The sequence below is a fragment of the Corythoichthys intestinalis genome, chromosome 9 (assembly GCF_030265065.1).
Source record: "Corythoichthys intestinalis isolate RoL2023-P3 chromosome 9, ASM3026506v1, whole genome shotgun sequence".
Classification (NCBI taxonomy): Eukaryota; Metazoa; Chordata; class Actinopteri; order Syngnathiformes; family Syngnathidae; genus Corythoichthys; species Corythoichthys intestinalis.
The window spans coordinates 31145626-31166069 of NC_080403.1; the positions used below are offsets into that span (position 1 = coordinate 31145626).

At 38.3% G+C, this 20444-nt stretch overlaps 1 protein-coding gene across 3 annotated transcripts in view; it reads left to right on the forward strand.

The window, feature by feature from the left end:
- LOC130921447 (FERM domain-containing protein 4B-like) overlaps nt 1-20444 on the forward strand; it is a 69881-nt gene that overhangs the window by 15667 nt on the left and 33770 nt on the right. The window contains exons 1-7 of one of the 3 annotated variants that reach the window (XM_057845356.1): nt 10513-10935; nt 13785-13850; nt 14264-14358; nt 14443-14535; nt 14761-14845; nt 15456-15512; nt 15801-15823. In XM_057845356.1, the coding sequence (XP_057701339.1) occupies nt 10774-10935; nt 13785-13850; nt 14264-14358; nt 14443-14535; nt 14761-14845; nt 15456-15512; nt 15801-15823 (581 nt within the window). In that variant the 5' untranslated portion in view covers nt 10513-10773. Of the gene's footprint in view, nt 1-10512; nt 10936-13784; nt 13851-14263; nt 14359-14442; nt 14536-14760; nt 14846-15455; nt 15513-15800; nt 15824-20444 lie in introns of those variants that run through there. The other 2 variants (XM_057845354.1, XM_057845355.1) reach the window with 2 other exon arrangements.

The following is a 20444-nucleotide window of genomic DNA, read 5'->3' on the forward strand; positions in this document are numbered from 1 at the left end:
AAAAAACATTGGCCACACTATGTGAAGTTTTTTGTGAAGGTTTTTGGTACAATTGGCCCGAGCCCAATTCTTTACCCTAATTTACTCTTTACCCTGGATCCACTGTTAAAAGTTGTTAGAATTGCTCCCATTATTGCATTAGTTCCCTTTTCTCTACTTTCGACATATGAAAGTTTTAAAACTGTTTCATCATTTAAAGATAGATTCAAGTCAAGATTTTGCCGATTTAGAAGTATTTTATATAAAAAGTTACTTAGGTTCGCTAGGAAGGTTCTCTACAACAGAGCCGTCCTAAAAAGTCTACTGCTTCAAGATGGCGGCTGTCTACTAACGCATTTAGTGCCATGTCTGTCATTTTGCATCTAGTTATATCTATATACAGTACATGTGATATCTACCATGTCTACCATATCTACCATAACATGCGGGCGTAGTTTGTAGGCTATCGGCTACAACATGTATTATTGGAGCTACCTAGCATCGCGTCTGCTCGGCGTCACAACTTTCTTGCCTCTCCCCACTCCTGCTCTGCTCTGTCGTCTCGGTGAGTCCGTCTCCCTCAGACTTTTCGACCAATATAGTAACGCATGCCTTTCCGTCCTCAGTAACGGTAACGGCGTTGCCAAGATGAGAAAAGTAATTAATTAGATTACCCACTACTGAAAAAAATAACGCCGTTAGTAACGCCGTTATATTGTAACGCCGTTATTAACAACACTGCACATAACTAAACTATTGAACAGATAGATGACGCTGTCGTGGCCGCGGCTGTATCGGCAGACAGGGTAAATTTTTCCCTCATCACCGCCTGTCTAATCAAGATAGATTTTTTTGACTTTCTTTTGTAGTGACCACTGCCTACTAACAGAATTCACCTAGGGAACTTGTGTGGGGCATGTGCCTTGTGTTTTACATCGTTCTCCACATTTTTCTCACACTTCTTACTTCTTCCAACTTCCGTTTCCTGACTATTTCTCTTCATTCATTTCCTTTCATGGTCCTGAGTTCTTAACAAATGCGCTACTGCCCTCCAGTGGCCAGTTTTATTGCTTTAAAATGGATTTTGAGCGTTGTGCTTCGGAGCGAAGTTGCATCAGAACCTAGAAATGTCTCTTGTGAAAAAAAAAACGTAAATGACATATAAATACGTTTTTGGGACACTGAAACAATTACTGTAAAAATAGAACGCATTTATACATTTTTGGGAGCAAATTAGTTAATATTTTTTATTCTTATGTAAAATGTTGAAACACCGGGAGCTCACTTAAAATGAAAGTCTGCATTAAAGTCCTCTGTGATGCTGGATAGTATCTGAGACTAATAGCAAGCTAGTATATTGAATTTGTTATGCAGTGTATCTGCCAAGAGGAGCCAGTAGATCTACATCACAATGTTGTATACAGTACTTGTATTTTTTTAATACTCCAATGTTGAGAGGCTGATCAGGAATGAAATCCAGCCTACCCACACACTCCCCTCCCCTCTTATTCCCCCTTTGGAAAAAAGAATAAACAGATAATGTTCTTGATTCATTTATACTACCATGAAAATGATTATAAGTTTTTTCATGCATTTCAGGAGCAAAGACAGCCGACAGCAGAGTGACTGATCAAAACAGCTTATTCATATTTTTAGTAATATGTGTGGGTAAACATATGTTTGTTTGAAAAAAAAATATGTTAAAAGTAAGGCTGGGACTTTAACGCATTAATTTCGATTAATTAATTATAAAGCTTTTAACGCGTTAAAAATTTTAACGCAATTAATTGTTTCAGTTCCATTTGTCCGCATGCGGAACCTTCCTACTCATGTGTTTCTGGTACGCCGGTAAATCTGACGCACACAAACAAACGCTAACAGCAGCAGTGATGGGAGGCGACATTTTATTTGGACAGTTAGGGGCTAGTTTTCCCCTATAAAACGCATCCTGATGGGACAATGGACAAGAGCATTGTTTTCTGCAAGCTGCCGACGCGGCCGCGCGCCTTCCTCGTCCCCCTCTTTCCGCCCGCCCTTTAACCAGGGCGCGGCGGCGGCGAGGGTCCCGGCGCGGTCGGCTTGGCGGTCACAGTTGCACCCGGCGGGCTGCCTCGGCCGGCGCTTGTGCAAGCTGCTATTCAATGATGCTATTCGATGATGAAAAGCAGACCAAAGAAGACCGATTGAAGTCTGTCGAGTATGTTGGTTTGACACGGGACCACTGGACTTTCTTGAGCAATTCTAACTATCTCGGAGTGACCGCACATACAATACAAGTCGTCAACAATGAATGGCATTTGGCGTCTTTCGTCCTGACTGTGCAAAAAGCCAACGACAGACGCTAAACAGTAAACTGTGCAGACCATTTTTTTTTCGGTAGCTGAGTCCTGGGAGATTGAACGAAAAGTCACAACAATTGGTACGGATTGTTGAATAACTTAATGTTGAAGTGTTGCACTTTGTTATTTTCTTGCAGTTTAATTATCAGTGTTTACATTTCACTATTTGAAAGAAAATATTTGGCAATATTTTATGCCTCATAGTTTTATCTTGTAACTACTGAAAAGTAGTTATGTATACAGTTAAAAAACAGTAACTATCTAAAGAAAAATGTTTTCAAAGAACATAAATAATCCTGGTGCCTGAAACACTTTAAACCTGAATAGCTGTATGAGCACTTTGACCAATTGTATGCTGATGACATTACATATTAACAGTAATAAATTTGTTGTTAAGCTCAAAAAGGCTTTTTTATTGAGAACACGATTTGTTTTGTCAATATATGGTTTTCAATTAGAATGTGATTAATTTCGATTAATTAATTACAGACCCTGTAATTAACTCGATTAAAAATTTTAATCGAGTCCCACCACTAGTTAAAAGTAATCAAATAAAATCATGTCTTCTACTTTTTTTAATTGGACTAAAGGTGGAGCTGAATTAATCTCCTATTTCTTTGAGCTACGTAGATCACTGTTTTTCAACCTTGTTTTAAGCCACGACACACTTATTTCATTTAAAAAAAAAAAAAAAAAAAAAAATCCCAAGGCACACCACCAGCATGAAATGTTAAAATGAATTTTTATAGTCTATATTAACAATATAAAGTCGTGTATTGAATAGGAATCAAACAAACACATGATAATCATATTTTTAGTCACTCCGTGTGACACCTGAGCTTGTTGTATTGGAGTAGATATCACTACATCCCCCATAAAAATTTATCTCACTATGTTCAGTTCTTTTTTATAGTCTAGTGTAAATCCCAAATGAAAGATACCTTTTGCTTACTGCCTCACACCAGCGACACTCCAAGTGGAAACAGTCTTTTCTTCCTTTTGACCGCCATTCAAATATTCAATTTGGTCCAGTTGAGCTAGCATCATTCCTTTTTAGCTAGGGTTTAGCTAGCCGCTATCTCCAATGCCGCTCTTACCTCTCTTGTATAATTTAACAAAATAATTTGCTAGCTATTGACACCTACTGATATGGAGGAGTATAGGCGTGTTCTATGGAAATAAAGCGCGTGTTCCTGAGAACCCAAAGTGTCTACTAAATGTTCAAAAACATTACATGGTGTCAGAAGTGACGCTGAGGGAAAGAGACGAGCAAGATGTCGAAGTTTAGTCCACCGGATGAGTTCAAATTCACCAGCCCGGGAGAATGGCCGGAGTGGAAAACAAGATTTTCCCGCTTCAGGACGGCAACGAAGCTGAACAAAGAGGACGGAGAGGTCCAGGTCTGTTCACTCATTTATGCCATGGGGAGTGAAGCAGAAAAAATATTCAGTTCGTTTGAATTCGACAATGAGGAGGCATAGACCTGTGTGAATACCAGAAGCACTCATACCTAGTTGTGTGTGATTACTATTCTAGGTATCTTGAAATTTTGCATGTACCAGATACCACAAGTAGGCATTTCATTGAGAAGCTAAAAGCCACATTTGCCCGTTGTGGAATTCCGGAAGTAGTGGTGAGCGATAATGGACTTCAACTTGCTTCCAGGGAGTTCAATCAGTTTAGCAAGGAATTTGACTTTATCCACACAGCATCGAGTCCATATTATGCTCAAAGTAATGGCCAGGCAGAGAGAGCGGTGCAAATTGCAAAATCATTTCGTAAACAGAAAGATCCTCCCCTGGCTTTGATGACATACAGAGCTACTCCAACATCATCTAAAGGAGTGAGCCCAGCAGAATTGTTGATGGGTTGAAAGATCCAAACAACTCTTCCGATGTTGCCTGAGAATCTGGATCCAAGATGGCCAGACAAAAGGTTCAGCAAGTGGATTCAGCTGCTAAACAAGCACAAGCCCATTACTACAATCGTAGGAATGGAATGAGGAATCTTCCACCTTTGAATCCTGGTGACAAAGTTCTCATGAAATTGGACCATGAGAAACAATGGGCTACACCTGGAATAGTTATAGGACCAAGTTCTACTCCAAGGTCCTATGTGGTGGAATCTACTCCAGGAGGACTGTGTAGACTTAACAGACGTCATCTGTTAAGCACGCCTTCTTTAACTGAAAAAGATTATATGCTCCAGAAACAAGTCACCACTGAAGAAAAAGGAGACATTGAGAAAAATGAAACTATAACTCAAAACACTGAGGAGACACCTGGAGAATTAGGTGGTGTAAAAACTCCAATGACAGTAGAGATGTCCCGATCCGATATTTGGATCGGATCGGACGCCGATATGGGCAAAAAAAATGCGCATCGGTATCGGATCGGCCGACACGGAAAAATTCCGATCCAGACTTCCGATCCAGTTTTTTTGAAAATCTGGTTCGGGTTTTCCAGCGCAACGAGTAAGAAGTTTTAATACAAGCATTTACAAAACAAGCATTTAGCGAAATACCACCACAAACAATATGAGGAGTATGTTAAGAAAACCGAAGACAAAAAGAAAGGTCCTACGCAACTAACACTGGCAGAAACTTTTGCTATGCATGACAAACTGGCATCCGACAGTCCCAAAGCCCAGGGAATAACAAGAGTCATTGCCAAAGAATTCATTCTGGGTGATGAGCCATTATCTCTTGTGAGTAAAGACGCACATTCCAACACTTAGAACCACGGTACAACATGCCCAGCCGTCATTACATCCTTGAGCTATTCGGCCATGGAAGCTTCGAGAACTATTCACAAACATCCAAATTCCGATTATTGAAATATGTCAAGTAAAGCGGAACTAATACACAGCGCGGTCTTCGGGACGCAATGAGAAATGGATCGCGCGTCCCGAGAGTATGATGAGAGCATGCTTGTCACAGACCCGGGTAATGCCAATTTTCGACTCACGGCTTTAGCTCAACTCATGCCGCTGGATAAAAAACACAAGAATACCTGACTGCTGCTGACAGCCGCTACAAACTACGTCAACATCGTTTTACTGTAGATAATAGATATCATATGTGTATAGAACTAGATGCAAAATGACAGACTCGACGCCGGTAGCAACATTGAAGTATGGACAACTAGATGCGTTAGTAAACAGCCGCCATCTTAAAGCAGGAGACTTCCCTAGGCTGTTGTGAACCTTCCAAGCGAACCTACAGTAATTAACTTTTTATCTAAAATACTCCTAAATCGGCAAAATCTTGACTTGAATCTATCTTCAAAACAGTTTTAAAACTTTCACATGTCGAAAGTAGACAGAAGGGAAATTATGGAATAACGGGAGCAATTTTAACAACTTTAACAGTTGATTCGCAAAATTAAATGAACTGAATGTAGTTTAAAGCTGCTGATACAGAATGGGAACTTGAGTATTTTATTTACTGTTTTAAAATGTTAACTTGATACTGAAATAGTCGTTTATTTAAACCTGAGAGGCTTTTTATACAATTATTGTAACTAATGCACGAAACATTAAAAGCATCTAATAAATTGGGGGTTTTGTGGGATTTTCCACTGAGGTTGTTTGTGTGTTTTGCTTTTTTAAGAGAGTTTACAATATTATCTGCACGTTTTATTGACTGACTATGCCATTTCTGTTTGTTATTTATAATGTTTTGTGTTTGTCACTGAATAAACAGGTCAGTTTGTTGTTACCAACCATTGTGTGTTATTCAAACTCACCTAATTCAGCTGGCTAGTTTTTATCAAGAGTACTAAAACCCTTTTCAACATGAGTCTGACAACTAAGTAAGGAGGCCAAATGACTTTAAACTTTAACACATGCTCAGATAGGCCGGTATCGGTATCGGCCAATATTGGTATCGGATCGGAAGTGCAAAACAATATCGGTATCGGATCGGAAGTGCAAAAACCTGGATCGGGACATCCCTAAATGACAGTGACCATTACTCGCTCAGGGAGAGTTAGTAAACCAGCAGCAAGGTTGTGTGAGAAAAAAAAAAACAATGTTGTAAATTTGCATGTTTTGGAATGTTAGAAAAAGTTATTGAAATATTTTCGATAATGAAGAAATATGATGAGTAATATTAGTTTGTTTTGTCATAGCATTACAGCAGTAAGAATGTTTCGGTAAATAGTAACCACATCTTATATCATTGGTCAAGTGATTTTCAGTTAAATGTATCTGGGGTTTTCATTGAAAAAAGGGGAGATGTAATGTATGGAAATTCCCAGGTTACTTGAAGTGCGCACTCAAGATCTCGTGAGGATCTACGAGAGTGAGAAAAAAACTTTGATGAGAAATTTGGGTTAATGTGACTGTGGCGTGTTCTATATAAATAAAGCTCATGTTCCTGAGAACCCAAAGTGTCTACTAAATGTTCAAAAACATTACACCATTTCTTAAAAGGCACTGGTCCTAAAACTGCAGAATCAGCTGACAAACTCATAGGTACTTGGGGGCAGAATGTTCTGTATCTCATGAATTCTTGAACTTCTTGTACAAAGACCAGCCTGACTATATTGGCTCAAAACATTCTATTTACTTAGATTAAACTGATTACTGTATTAAACTGTGTTGACTGGTAGCTACCAGCTCAGATGCCTTTTTAATTTGTAAACATATGTAATCGTAAAATACACATCTGTGATCCACTACATTTGCCCTGGTTGAATGTACCGTAGTTCTTTGTGTGTAGGTTTTCAGTTGATCAGGAGACTCAGGGGAACACTGGGATTAAAGCCTGTGAGGCAGCATACTGTTTGCATGACAAGAGATGTCCCATTTTCATATTTTATAAACTTCTTATTTATGTATCACTACTAATTATCCACATATGCAGTATCATGATTTTTGGCAGCTGCTTACTCCTGCCCAGTTCTTGGTGAAAGGTTGCAAACAAGGTCCTTTGAGGCAAGTTAACAGTCTTGCACGTGTGTGTTTGCGTGAGTGTCTCAGACACGCTGCACATGTCTTGCATTCAGCCTGTCAGCTGTAGACTCAGTATGTGGTATGGCTCGTCAGCTGTAGGCTGTGTGGATGACAGCTGTTTCATTGCTCCGGTCACGCTGTGCCTCATTCACTCAGAGGCTTTCCCTCTTTTAAAATAATTAATCTGCCACTTACTCTACATGCTAATTGGCATTGCCATCCTATGTGGGGATGAGTTCTGGGACTTGGATGTGTGATGATCATCCCGGTACATCTCCCTGCCATGACCTACCTTGTATTCTCAACCGATCAAGGCATATTAATCTAGGAGTTCATGAAGAGTGGTTAAATTTAGAAGCGGACTCATGCCCAGGGATCAAAAGGGAAATAATTGCACATGTGTCAACTAACATTAAACACCTTGCTTCACAGTACGTAAAAAACACTCATTATTGCATTATTTTTCCACACTGTGCAGCTGTCCTTTCTTTTTCAAGCTGTATTGGAAGAGCTATATTCCTCCATCTGGTGTTCCTAAGTGGGTACTGCAGGATTGACCCAGTCCAGTCACAGCTCCTCCCTAACTGTTAATAGTGGTGCATTTGACTGAGGACAAAGAAAGCAACAGCTTGAAAACAATGGACCTTTTAATTGTCTGTGAAAGCAGCACATGTGCTGGATAGAGGAGTGTTCCTACGAATGACATCGAATAGCATGAGGTCATCGCAATTTGTTGTTGATGTGCCAGGGTAGATTATTTTAATTTTGTCAACAATAGTGATGGAGGAGGAAGCTCCTGAGGAGCAAGACACTAATTATGTACTGAAAAATAAAACATATATTGAAGAAACCATTAGGAAATCACAAACAACGAAAGTTTTCATTTTATTTATTTATTTATTTATTTATTTATTGAACAGCAGACTTGTCCTACTTCAAGTACACAGTCTTCATTCATAATTCGCACACGACGGGGCAGCTTTTGCATCATGCCACATTCATTTTGACTTTTATGTGTACCGCTCAAGCCACAAGCAATAAAAGCTTGATAATGCTCCTCTGGCAGTGACATTTACTGTGAGCAAAACAGACACATAACTTTTATAACTCAGGAGAAATATATATATTCAATGTTAATTGTATATTTTTAGTATCAGTACACACAGAGCTGTTACTGACCAATTTGGTACCCAGGGCAATATATTTGCTCCATATTTAACTGTCTCTAATCTAAGGCTGGCTGAATACTGAAAATGTTTCTAAAACAACAGGCCTGGCTAATGATAAAGTATAATTTAGCTTTAGCAATATGTCATCTAAATTCTGTAAATATCCGCAAGCCTGCAATTGAGGTAGGTATACGTGTTTATGCAATTAAAAAAGTTTTTTTCATCACAACAAACCTCTGTCCTTTTCACTTTTATGCTCCTTTTTTCTGGGGGTGAGTGAGATTAGAGACTGTGGTGAAATTACAGCATCAAAGGAAACAGTGAAACGGGCAGAAGGCCCATTAGAAAAATGATTTCATTATTATTTGAAGACTTGTTACTATATTTATTGTTGTTATTTTGTTTTATTGTCTTGTATAATTTTTTGAATTTTTTACTGCTATCATCAAATATTTTTTAAACATTTTTCTGGACTTTTAGACAGTGCGATGCCCCTAGCATTTGCCTAGCTTGCCTTATGGACCGCACAGGTCTAAGTATTTGTTCATCCATCCATTTAATACTGTACCAATCTTTCTTTTTAGGATTTCAGGGGAGCTGGAGCCTATACTAACTGGCTTTTGGCCAGGGGAAGTGTACATCCTTGACTGGTTGTATTATTTGATCTTGCCAGTTGATCTGCTAAACTCATGCATATGTTTTCTGATTTCCATATACTGTATGTGTGCCTGAAAGTGTATTTATTCTTAACACACGTGACACTCTCGTATGCGATCAATAGCATGGTTGTCACACCACGCATATATGGCTTTTCACGCCTGTCTGTTCATATCATGGTTAGCTCGTTCTAGGGGCCCTATCACGTCATAATGCCCCCCTGACACCTTTAATCGCATTGAACCATAAAATGATAGAGAATTCCATGTAATTGTGACTGTAAAAGTAATCGCTAAAGGACTAAAATTACATATACTGTGTGTAACCCACCCACACAGTGTACTGAAACAAAGTGCATATCCAGGTCATCTACTACACCTGCATGACTTATCCAAATTTACACTGTGGCATCAAAGTACTTAACTGGCTGCAAGAGAAACCAGTCCATCTCCTTGAAATAAATGGGGCAAAAAAAAGTACAAATTAATGGCGAGTAAAGTCACGGTGCTTTGGTTTGCAGACATTTAAAGGAACAGCATCGCCTGTGATGGAAACACTTTCATATAAATTTGGTTACACAAAATGTTATTTACATTGTTCCCATGTAGTTGCTTGCAGATGTTCCATCAATTTATTTTTCTTCAGCATTGCTTCCTTTGTGTTCTCTTCCCTTTTTATTTGTGGCACGTGTCCAGTGTGTGCACAACATGTGCTTATTAATCACAGCTGTACACATGAAAACATCTGGCAATGACTTGCGAGAACTTTCACAACCCATAGTTTAAGATGAAAGACTCTGAAATGTTTAACACTACCATTCCACTTTCTAATGTGCCATGTCAGTACTACTTTACCACCCTGGCTGATCCAAACTGAGGCAATTATTTTTTAAAGCTTCTGCTGAATGTAATGGGTGGGGATGTCTGGACTCCTCAGGAAATTACTCCCACATCCAAGATAAACCCAGACCTAATATACTTATGTGACAGTAAAATGCTCCACTGAAATAACACAAAAAGAAAGAGGGAAAAGTGTCATTCGTTTAGTATAAAATACTGAGAAAAAAATTTTGGTTATTACATCGTAAAAGTATTTCCTATGTTTTGTTTGTTAGTTAAATGTAATTGTGCTTTTGTTCTTTAATATTACTATTGTTTTTCACATTGTAATGAACCAGGAATGTGTATTGAAAAATGGCAGGAAAAAGTTGCCAGGTTTGGAAAGTTATGAAAAGTTAACAATGACTGTAAATAAGGAGTTTCAAAAATGAGCAGAAACTTGTGAGTTTGTCTTCGAGAGTCTGTGTAAGGGCCCGTTTACCAATGAGTATGGCAGGCAAACGTGAAGTCATAGAACTTACATTCATTGTCAAATTACTTGTGGTCCTCAATGTTTGTATGAGCTTCTGCTGTAGTGGTGCTTTAGTTTAGACCATCACTCTTGGCCCAGAATCACGCCTGATACGGACTGCTCTCTAAGGCGATGACTCGCACCGACATGACATCAGCTGGGCTGGCAATGCACAATGTGTGTTTGTGCTTCAGAGCAGTCGCTTTCAATCACATTACAGCTCTTTGAGTGGCGCTAACTCAAGTGATCTGATGGCCATCGTTTCTCTTGGTTTTGAGAGGTGTTGTCATTTACAGTAGAAATTGGCTCAGAGACACAGGTTCATGGCTGTGCGCGTGATTCGAGGAATGGATGACCTGGTGGCATCTAGCAGCCAGCTCATTTGGAGTGTGGCACATGAGACCTTAAGGAGGTGGTACAACCGCACATTGTTGCCATGCCAACATTTTCTTGTAGCATGCTTAAGGATTGGACAAAGCTACCAGGTATGGCAGCTGCTTGACTAACAGCTTTTGTAATAGTTAATAGTAAATGTCTTTTTTTGAGGGATTCCTTCGGTATCCAGTGATTTGAAATCCCTTTTTGACTCAGCCAATATCTATGGCCACAATCAGACTGTTACTTGAAATTACACAAATTAGATATTTTTGCTTGAATTGACTCGAGATTCTTTAATTTTTTAAAAAAATCTGATGTGGTTTAGATGCAATATGACGTAATATCGGTTTTGTGCATAAGTTATGTTGGCCCAATTATGCTTTCAACGCACGATATCACCGCAAACCAGAATGACTTGCTTCTTTGCTTTGAGCCATTGATCTGTCTATCTTGAGAAAACTCTGGAAGTTTCCTATTGAAACCTATTATTCCAACAATACCAATTAAGCACTCATGTAGAGAAATAAGAAGCCCTAATGGTCCTTTAAGTGATTCATTTCAGGAGTTCTATTTCAGGATATACTGGACTGTCTCAGGAAATTAGAATACACAATATTCAAATTTTTTGAGACAGTCCTGTGTATATATACAGGACTGTCTCAGGAAATTAGAATACACAATATTCTAATTTCCTGACTGTCTGTATATATACACAGGACTGTCTCAAAAAATTAGAATATTGTGTATTCTAATTTCCTGAGACAGTCCAGTATAGTTTAGTCCACTGTGGTCTTGTTTTTTGGATGTTTCCTCATGTTTGGATGTCTTATTTGGTTTCATTCAGTGGTTGGACTTTGCTCATCTCTCTCGTCTGTCCGTTGTCTTGTCATAAGTATCAATTTGTGTCTCATTTGTTTCACCAAGTCTGCCACACTCTCAGTGTTTCCGTCTTTCACCACAACATCTGATTCTCCTTTTTGAACCGCATTGCAGCTTCCTTGCACCCCCCACCCCCCAAATGGCTACTGAGCATTACCAAAGTTTCCTTTTTAAAATAAATAAATAAATACTAATTCCTATGTTTAATATTCTGACTTTTACATTAATTCTTTTTTGGCCGCCCGGAGGTATGGCTCAAGGTCTCTCTCACGTTGTTGTTGTTCTTGGTGAGGACCAGTGTTGTAAACTTTACTTTAAAAAAGTAATTGATTACAGTTACAAATTACTTCTCCCGAAAAGTAATTGCGTAATTCAGTTACCTGAATTTAAGAGTAGTTAGTTACTTGGCAAAGTAACTAGTGATAATTTTCATGTTTTGTTTTTTTTTCTCAAAAAAAAAAAAAAAAGGTCACACAATGTGAAGTTTAAAGGGTTTTTGGGACAATTGGCCCTAGCCCAATTCTTTACCCTCCACTTAACTAGACACAAGGGTATTGCAATAACTAGATAGTAACCTTTGCTATGTGTGGAAGTCATTTAAAGTTGTGAATCAACCGTTAAAGTTGTTAAAATTGCTCCTGCTATTGCATTAGTTCCCTTCTGTCTACTTTCAACATGTGTAAGTTTTAAAACTGTTTCATCATTTAAAGATAGATTTAAGTCAAGACTTTGCCGATTTAGGACCATTTTAGATTAAATAAAAAAAATAAAAAATAAAAAAAGGTTCGCTAGGAAGGATCTCTACAACAGAGCCTTCCTGAGAGGTCTACTGCTTTAAGATGGCGGCTGTTTACTAACGCATGTAGTCCTTAAACATGTTGCCAATGCAGCCGTGTCTAAAATTTGCATCTAGTTCTATAATATGTGATATCTACTGTATCATGTGGGCATAGTTTGTAGGCTATGACTACAGTCAGGTATTATTGGAGCCACCTAGCATCGCGTTTGCAACGGCGTCTTCCCCACTCCTGCTCTGCTCTCTCGTCTCCGTGAGTCCGTCCCTCTGACTTTTTTTATTCAACCAACTTAGTAACGCATTGTAACGCACGCCTTTCCCGCCTCAGTAACGGTAACGGCGTTGCCTAGATGAGAAAAGTAATTAATTAGATTACTCACTACTGAAAAAAAATAACGCCGTTAGTAACGCCGTTATATTGTAACGCCGTTATTAACAACACTGGTGAGGACTGACTAAAATGGCTGCTACTCTGTTATTTGTGTTCAGAATGCTGTATATTGAATACTGTAGATTTGATATGTATATTCCAGGGACGTATAGGCATCAATACTTTTTGTCTCAGGGATGACTGACTTTATTATATAAATTGCAGACTTATTGTTGCTTGTAGGTTCCAAGTTAACCAGTAGAGGGAATGCGTACGTGTACTTATCATGTCTCTGGCTTGATGAGACGTTTAGGGAGCAAGTCGGGTAGTTGTAGTTCATTTGAACATTTTATTCTAGTGCACTCATTGTTTAAGTTTTACCCTGGTCAATATCCCGTGCATACATAAGATAGATATAGTTAGTTTAGAGAAGTACATGAAATGTTGACGTTTCATGGAAATTCATGTGACCTGTTTGGATATAGAGGAAGAATATGCAGTTACAAGAAAATGACATTACATTATATGAAGTAAAAGAATAGTGTGCTGAACAGTTGAACTTGGTTTAAATAACACATACTCAAAAGCCATTATACTGTGTAACTCAAATGATTGTGGTTAATATTACATTGTATGTTCTATGCTGGTGTGAGGTGATCCATGTTAAAATGTGCCCAGTGGCTCAACTTACCTATTCATTCACGACAAAGACAAACATGACACTGATGTAAATCACTGTTCATCCTCACAAAAGTCAGCCATTTCACTCCCAGCATTTAGCAATAGTGGATGCGAGGTGTATTGACCAGGACCACAGGTGGAGGTGGAGCCTTGATGTGCAATGAAGGTTTTATGTTGCAAAAACTGCCTTATCTGTTGTGTTCAACAGTATGTTTTCTGTCTTCTTTTAGATGACTGAGGGACGTCAGTGCCAGGTACACCTACTCGACGGTCGGAAATTGGAGCTGCTGGTTCAGGTACAGAACTTTCTGTTTCTAATTTTGACAGCATACATTCCTGTGATGATAAGAAACAGGGTTGTAGTGAAGGGGAGTGATGATGATGATGACTGACAGGGGACCTGGAATGTAGTAGTATTTTTAAATGTTTTTTTTTTTTTTTTTTTTTTTTAACAATCCCTTAATGCTTAGGATTTCCCCTGATAATGATGTAATAAGATGTTGAAATATCTTGGATCATGTATCCCTAATGACAACTCTAGTAAAGTAATAGCCTAAAAATAAAAATGTTTTTTCTTTCTTTCTTTCTTTCTTTCTTTCTTTCTTTCTTTCTTTCTTTCTTTCTTTCTTTCTTTCTTTCTTTCTTTCTTTCTTTCTTTCTTTCTTTCTTTCTTTCTTTCTTTCTTTCTTTCTTTCTTTCTTTCAATAAGCCCAAGCTTCTATCGCGAGACCTGTTAGATTTGGTGGCATCCCATTTCAACCTGAAGGAGAAAGAGTACTTTGGCCTTTGTTTTATAGATGATACGTAAGTGCATTGGTCAACATATCATTTTAGGTTGTTGTAATATCTTTTTATTTAATTGCATGATCAAATATTTATTCTATATAGTGGTCAGAATAACTGGCTTCAGCTGGATCGAAAAGTCCTTGACCATGACTTCTCTAAGACTTCAGATACACTGGAACTCAATTTTTTTGTGAGGTGAGCAGACCTGTGTAGAAGGCTACTTTTATATACTGTGTTGTATAATTACAATGTGCTGTACAGTATGTTGAATGGCATTGCTACAGCGGCCATAATTTAAGACTGATGTAGACCAGCAGGTGGCAGTCAAGATAACTGTGTCAACAGCTCAAAGTTGCATGGAATGCGTGGAAACAATACTAATCGTGATACTTAACATAACACCACATAAACTCTTCACAGATTTTACATTGAGAAGATCACCTTTTTAAAAGAAAACACGACTGTGGAGCTGTTCTTCATGAATGGAAAATCGTTGGTGTTTAATGTAAGTGTTACGAGTTTTAAATGTACTCAAAATGTTCTAAGTGCAAACACATTAAAGCATTGTACCTTCTCATTAAGACCGATGATAACTAACTCTTTTAACTAAAGTAAAAGAGTACTTTTAAAATGTATGGATAATATGTGCGATTAGCAACTTGTATTGTTACACCACCAGGGAGGGGCAGTCTAGAGAAATACGAGGAGCACGTGAATGCAACAAACGGTCAAACTTTGTGATCATGCTTTTTTTCTGCGGGTAGAGCATACTGGTCACCATGGGAGACGGAGACTGTTGAACCTGCTCGGACTGTACCACTTTGCCGAGGGGGCGTAGACTTAGTTTTTTTGTTAAATTAGATTAATTACGGGCCTTAATGTGTTAACTTTATAAATAAATTATAACTACGTAAAGTTTAGGTAAAATAACACTTTTAATACCTGCCCCATCAGCAGTTTTGATACAGCATTGAATCCGTGTTATAAGTGGTTCAGTCGGTAGCGAGAGGACAGAGGTACGGTTCAGTGTTTGGCTGAACTGCACTTTGTGGTCGCGATGAGAAACTTATTCGTTTAACAATAACCATTGTTTCTTCAACAACGACAAAAAACAGGAGCGCATCGACGTGGAAAGCGAGCACGTTTTCAAGTTGGCTGCATTCGCATTGCAGGTAAGGAAGAACTGTTGTTATGTTTAGATTTTTTTTTTTTTTTTTTTTTGGCGCAAGCGTTTCGTTGAAGTAGTTTGTAGGGCGGTCGAACTGTATTTGAAATGTGTCTATTTTGGGAATAAATTATTGTAGGAAAACCAAAACTATTGTTGTTGGTTAATTAAATCACTTTAATTGAAAGGACAAACGCTTTTCTTTTCTTGTTTGTCTGTTTTTTTTTTTTTATGAGAAACTGCTTGAAACAGTTGCCATGGCATGTTTTGCTCATTCGATTATTCCTCTTTTTAGGAGCTCAACGGTGATTTTACATGGTAAGATTTTTATATACTTTGGATAAATGTAACGTACTTCTTTCGGAATTTCTAAATATGTACAGCAGAATTGCACAAATGCAGCATTTTGTATAATCTATTACTTTGCACATATCTACAAAATATAAACATTTTGTATAATCTAATACTGTGTAGATATCTACAAAATATCAGAGGTTGAATACAAACGCGTTAAAAATAAAATAAAATAAAAAGAATACTATACATTTGTATATGTAGCGAAATAATTACTACGTATAATCTGATGAAGCATTACATCACCGCAAAGTGGAAGAATATCATTAAATCAATGTATTTTGACAAGCCATTGAAATAATGAGTCTCAATGAATCCTAAAAGCTAAAGGCTAGTTTTCATTTTCAAAATGTCTCTTCATGTATACATACATTGACTCAGGTTTAAGAGTTTTAGATGTTCATCAGTGTGCACTGTCCCTATCCAATAGATAAATAAATGAAGTTAAATTAAGTGTATCTCAACAAAGAGGCATCACATAGTACACAACACAAAATTCTGTGTAGGCAAGTGCTTCCGTTGAGCTCTCAAGTGCAGAATCAGGAAACGAGAATTTTTATTGTTCATGCTGGTGTAATGACCACTTTACAGTTGATAATGTTCAACCAGCATCTTTTCTTGCTACCGCCCTCAGTTAATGATTCGCTTGAATTTACTTTGTGCAATAAAACTGGCCTTCTGGCACGAATGAAACTTTTTATATAACACATGTCTGTGTGTTGTAGAAATACACAATTGCATGTGATACCATTGTACAGTACAATACTTTAATGGGTGCTTTGTATAGAGCAGGGGTGTCCAAACTTTTTGCAAAGAGGGCCAAATTTTGTGTGGTAAAAATGTGGGGGGCCGACCTTGGCTGACGTCCTTTATGTAGAACAATATATTTAAGCAAATTTTAGCAAGCCAATCTGTGTGTCACAAATGCTTTATTTATTATTTTTTTTAAATGAATACATTTCAACAATCTCACAACTAGCCTTTGTGGCGTTCTCTTTCGACTCTCGGGCTCTTGCGAAATACTGCTGCTGTGAAATTAAACTAGCTTCAACTTGCTTCAATTTTCGCTAGTCGCTACGTACGTATCTTCCCTGGAAATTAAACTAGCTTCAACTTGCTTCAATTTCTCGCTAGTCGCTACGTATCTTCCCTGTAATCATGTCGTACATGCCAGCGTGTCTTGTTCGGTAATACCGCCTCACATTTAACTCTTTAAAAACAGCGACTGTCTCTTTGCAAGTGAGTCAGACAGTTGTTGCGTATTTTAGTGAAGAAATAGTCCAATTTCCACCTATCCTTGACGCACCAGCCGTCGCAGTCAACTTTCTTTTTTTGTTGATTGTCGCCATTTTAGAAAATTGGGAGTAAAGGGTCACACGGGGGAATGTTGCTTATAGTGCTGCTGCCTTTTCGTGGGTAAATGAGGAGCAGCATTTAGTGTGTAAGATACTTCATATGCTGGTAGCAGTACTGCTGACCAATTTATTAAGTCTGTGTGCGGGCCAGACGTTATTGATTTTATGACAGAGGCTGGGGGCCGGATGAAATTTGACCACGGGCCGCATTTGGCCCCCGGGCCGGACTTTGGACATGTCTGGTATAGAGATATGAGAGAGGGGGAGAGAGAGCGAGAGAGTTGAGACTGTTTGTAGATTGCCTCAATAATCTCCTCACCATTAGAGATAAGCTTAGAGGGCCTCAGAGGCTGACCTGTCGATAAGGTAGGCCTATGTTATATTATTTTGCCAGCCATGGAGGGGCATTCATTGACTGTGATGTGAACAGTAAACACTGTTCAGTAACAGTGTGTCTCTGCTCTGGGGAACAAGTGTATTGTCCTAATGATTTGACTCTAAAATGACCTCTGTCGTTGTTAGCAACGCAAATACTGTAGTTGTGTTCCACAAGAAATGAGGCGTGGTTCATTGAGCAATGCTTAAAAAAGAATTTGCCCCATAGACCTGTCCTTGTCTTTTTACATCAATCCTTTTCAATATTCTGTTTATGCAGTATAACTGCTACATTAGGGCAAGGAAAGAAATAATCTGGCACGTTACTTGTTTCTTATCAGTTTTACCTTGGATAGGTTGTACTTAACTAAAACTGTACTAAAATCCATTAACTACCATTATTATTATTACTAATAATATTATTATAATAGTTGTTAATCTTGCCCTCATGGCTATGTTCTAAAACCTTGTGTTTTTTTGTTTTTATTTTTAAAACTAGCTATTTTACCATAGTAGAACGGTTTAACTAAGACAGCACTCTACATGTATATTTTTTTTTTCATTTCAAATTTACTTTGTCATTTGTGAGATTAGAATAAGAAAAGTTATATACCATAAGTTTTTTCTTAGTAGAGCATAGAAATTGAATTCAGGTGCTGTGCTGTTATCACATTGGTGCATCCCTCACTGTCAAGTAGCAGTATTTCTCATTCCTGTCAATGATCCCCTTTGTTTCTGCTTCTTTTCATGAAGAGGCTCAGTAAATCCCTGCATAAAGCCTTAGGTATAAATGGGCCTCCTCTACACTGTATCAGCAAAGGGCCCTGTAGTGGTGAGATTAGCTGGAGACGTCCTCCTTCAGCAGTTAGCTGCCTTAAGAGGGATGAGCCAGGTCCGCTGTCCAATGGTGGACAACTTGAGTCAAGTTGTGGCAGAGTGCAACAACCCCCTACAGAGAGTTGAATTAATGCACCATGAGGCTTAGTATTAAAATTATTGTTGGTACTTGGGTGAAAACATTGAATGCCATTTAATTTTCATTTCTAAGTAAATGCAAATGTTTATTATTGCAACATTTTATTCAGTTGGCAATATAATATGACTCCAATTTAGTGTTGTTGCTAGCTTCTCTAAATATCTTCAACTCCTTTAGAAACATTAATATCCTTTGGAAGGGGGCTATCTCAATAGTCGCCTTACATGGCCAAATATTTGGTTTGGAAAAGGGTTAATCAACGGGGAGTAATCGGGTTATTAAAAAAACTGAAGAAGAACATATTCGGATTTGTGAACATGATTATTTAGCCTTGCTTAACTGGGTTACTGTCAAAAACATGATTATTGAAGGGATGTTGGCTACATGTAAGCATAATAAGTCTCACAAGTCCCACATGTACTGGTATGCTTACATTCATTCTGAAATCTCTAAAGAGTGTAACTTTGACAACCAGAAAAATAAAATAAAACTTACCGTATTGGCCCGACTATAAGATGGTGTTTTTTTGCATTGAAATAAAATTGAAAAAGAGGGGGTCGTCTTTAGAGGTGTTCCAAAAAATCGATTATTACATGCATCGCGATTCGACACGTGACGATTCGATTACGATTCATAAAGGTTCAAAAACGATTATTTTCACTCATAACTTTATAACAGCCGCTCGTTGCCGCACGAATTTCAAGACACGTCTGCCGCCCGGACACCGTTAATGGACGCACGCACAATGTTATATGCTCCCAGTTACTGGGAGAGAGATTTACTCCTTTTTAAAAGACTGGAAAATAAATTTGTGTTTTAGGCAGGCACAGAACCGGCGGTCACGCTTTTGTGCAGCAAGTTACTTTTTAGAGCGAGAGGGGAAGAGAGATAGTTCGTTGCTCCTTGTCTTTCCCACTATCCAGCAGTTTTAAGGCATTTCAGTTTAAAAAAATGTCCTGAGTGTGTTGCTAAGACCTGTGTGCGTCTATAAGACAAACCCTCTTGTACTGTTAAGCCTTTACTGTTGTTGTTTTTGAGATGTTAATTGTTAGCGCCGAGCGCTAAGCTAATTAGCTAATTCGCTAACGTGTATTTCATATGCAGAACGTGTAAAACCATGAATAAGTACAGCGGTAACACTACAAACATGCGAATAGTACAGAAATCTGTTGTTGCGGGAGAGAGGGAGAGAAGTGCGCGCGCTGTAATGAGTGCGTGTATGGCGTGTCATGCAGGGGCAGTGTAAATTTGTATTGTTGAGAGAAATAAGTACTCCCTTTAAAATGGTTAATGTTTTTGCACGTTCTTGTAAAAAATAAATAAATAAAGAAGGAGCTTAAGGGCAGCTTTCTGTTGTATGAGCATGTTTCCATATATTTTAACTAAATAATGGACATAAATTTGTTTGGCTACTTTATTAACCAGTACTGTGCGGTGCAGCGATATAGCTATTATCGGCCACAAATCGAATCGGAGCCCCCTGAATCGTAATCGAATCGAATCGTGGGGTGCCTAAGATGGCACACCCCTAGTCGTCTTATATTCGTGCTCTAGACATTATACCCATTCACGACGACGCTAGATGGCGCCAGATATCATTGAAGCGATGTTCTGTCATGACAGATCTAAGCGGTCTAGACATTATACCCATTCATGAAGCTAGATGGCGCCAGATATCATTGAAGCGATGTTCTGTCATGACAGATCTCAGCTATACTGTCAAGTTTGCATTATTTTATTGCAATGCTTTTCCTTATTCAGATTTGTTTCAAGACTACAGTTACAGTTAGACTTCACTTTGATGGTTAATGCGGTTATTGCAATTTTGTTGTTTTATCACAATTGGTTGGTTTATTTACATTTCAAACACCAGAAGCCA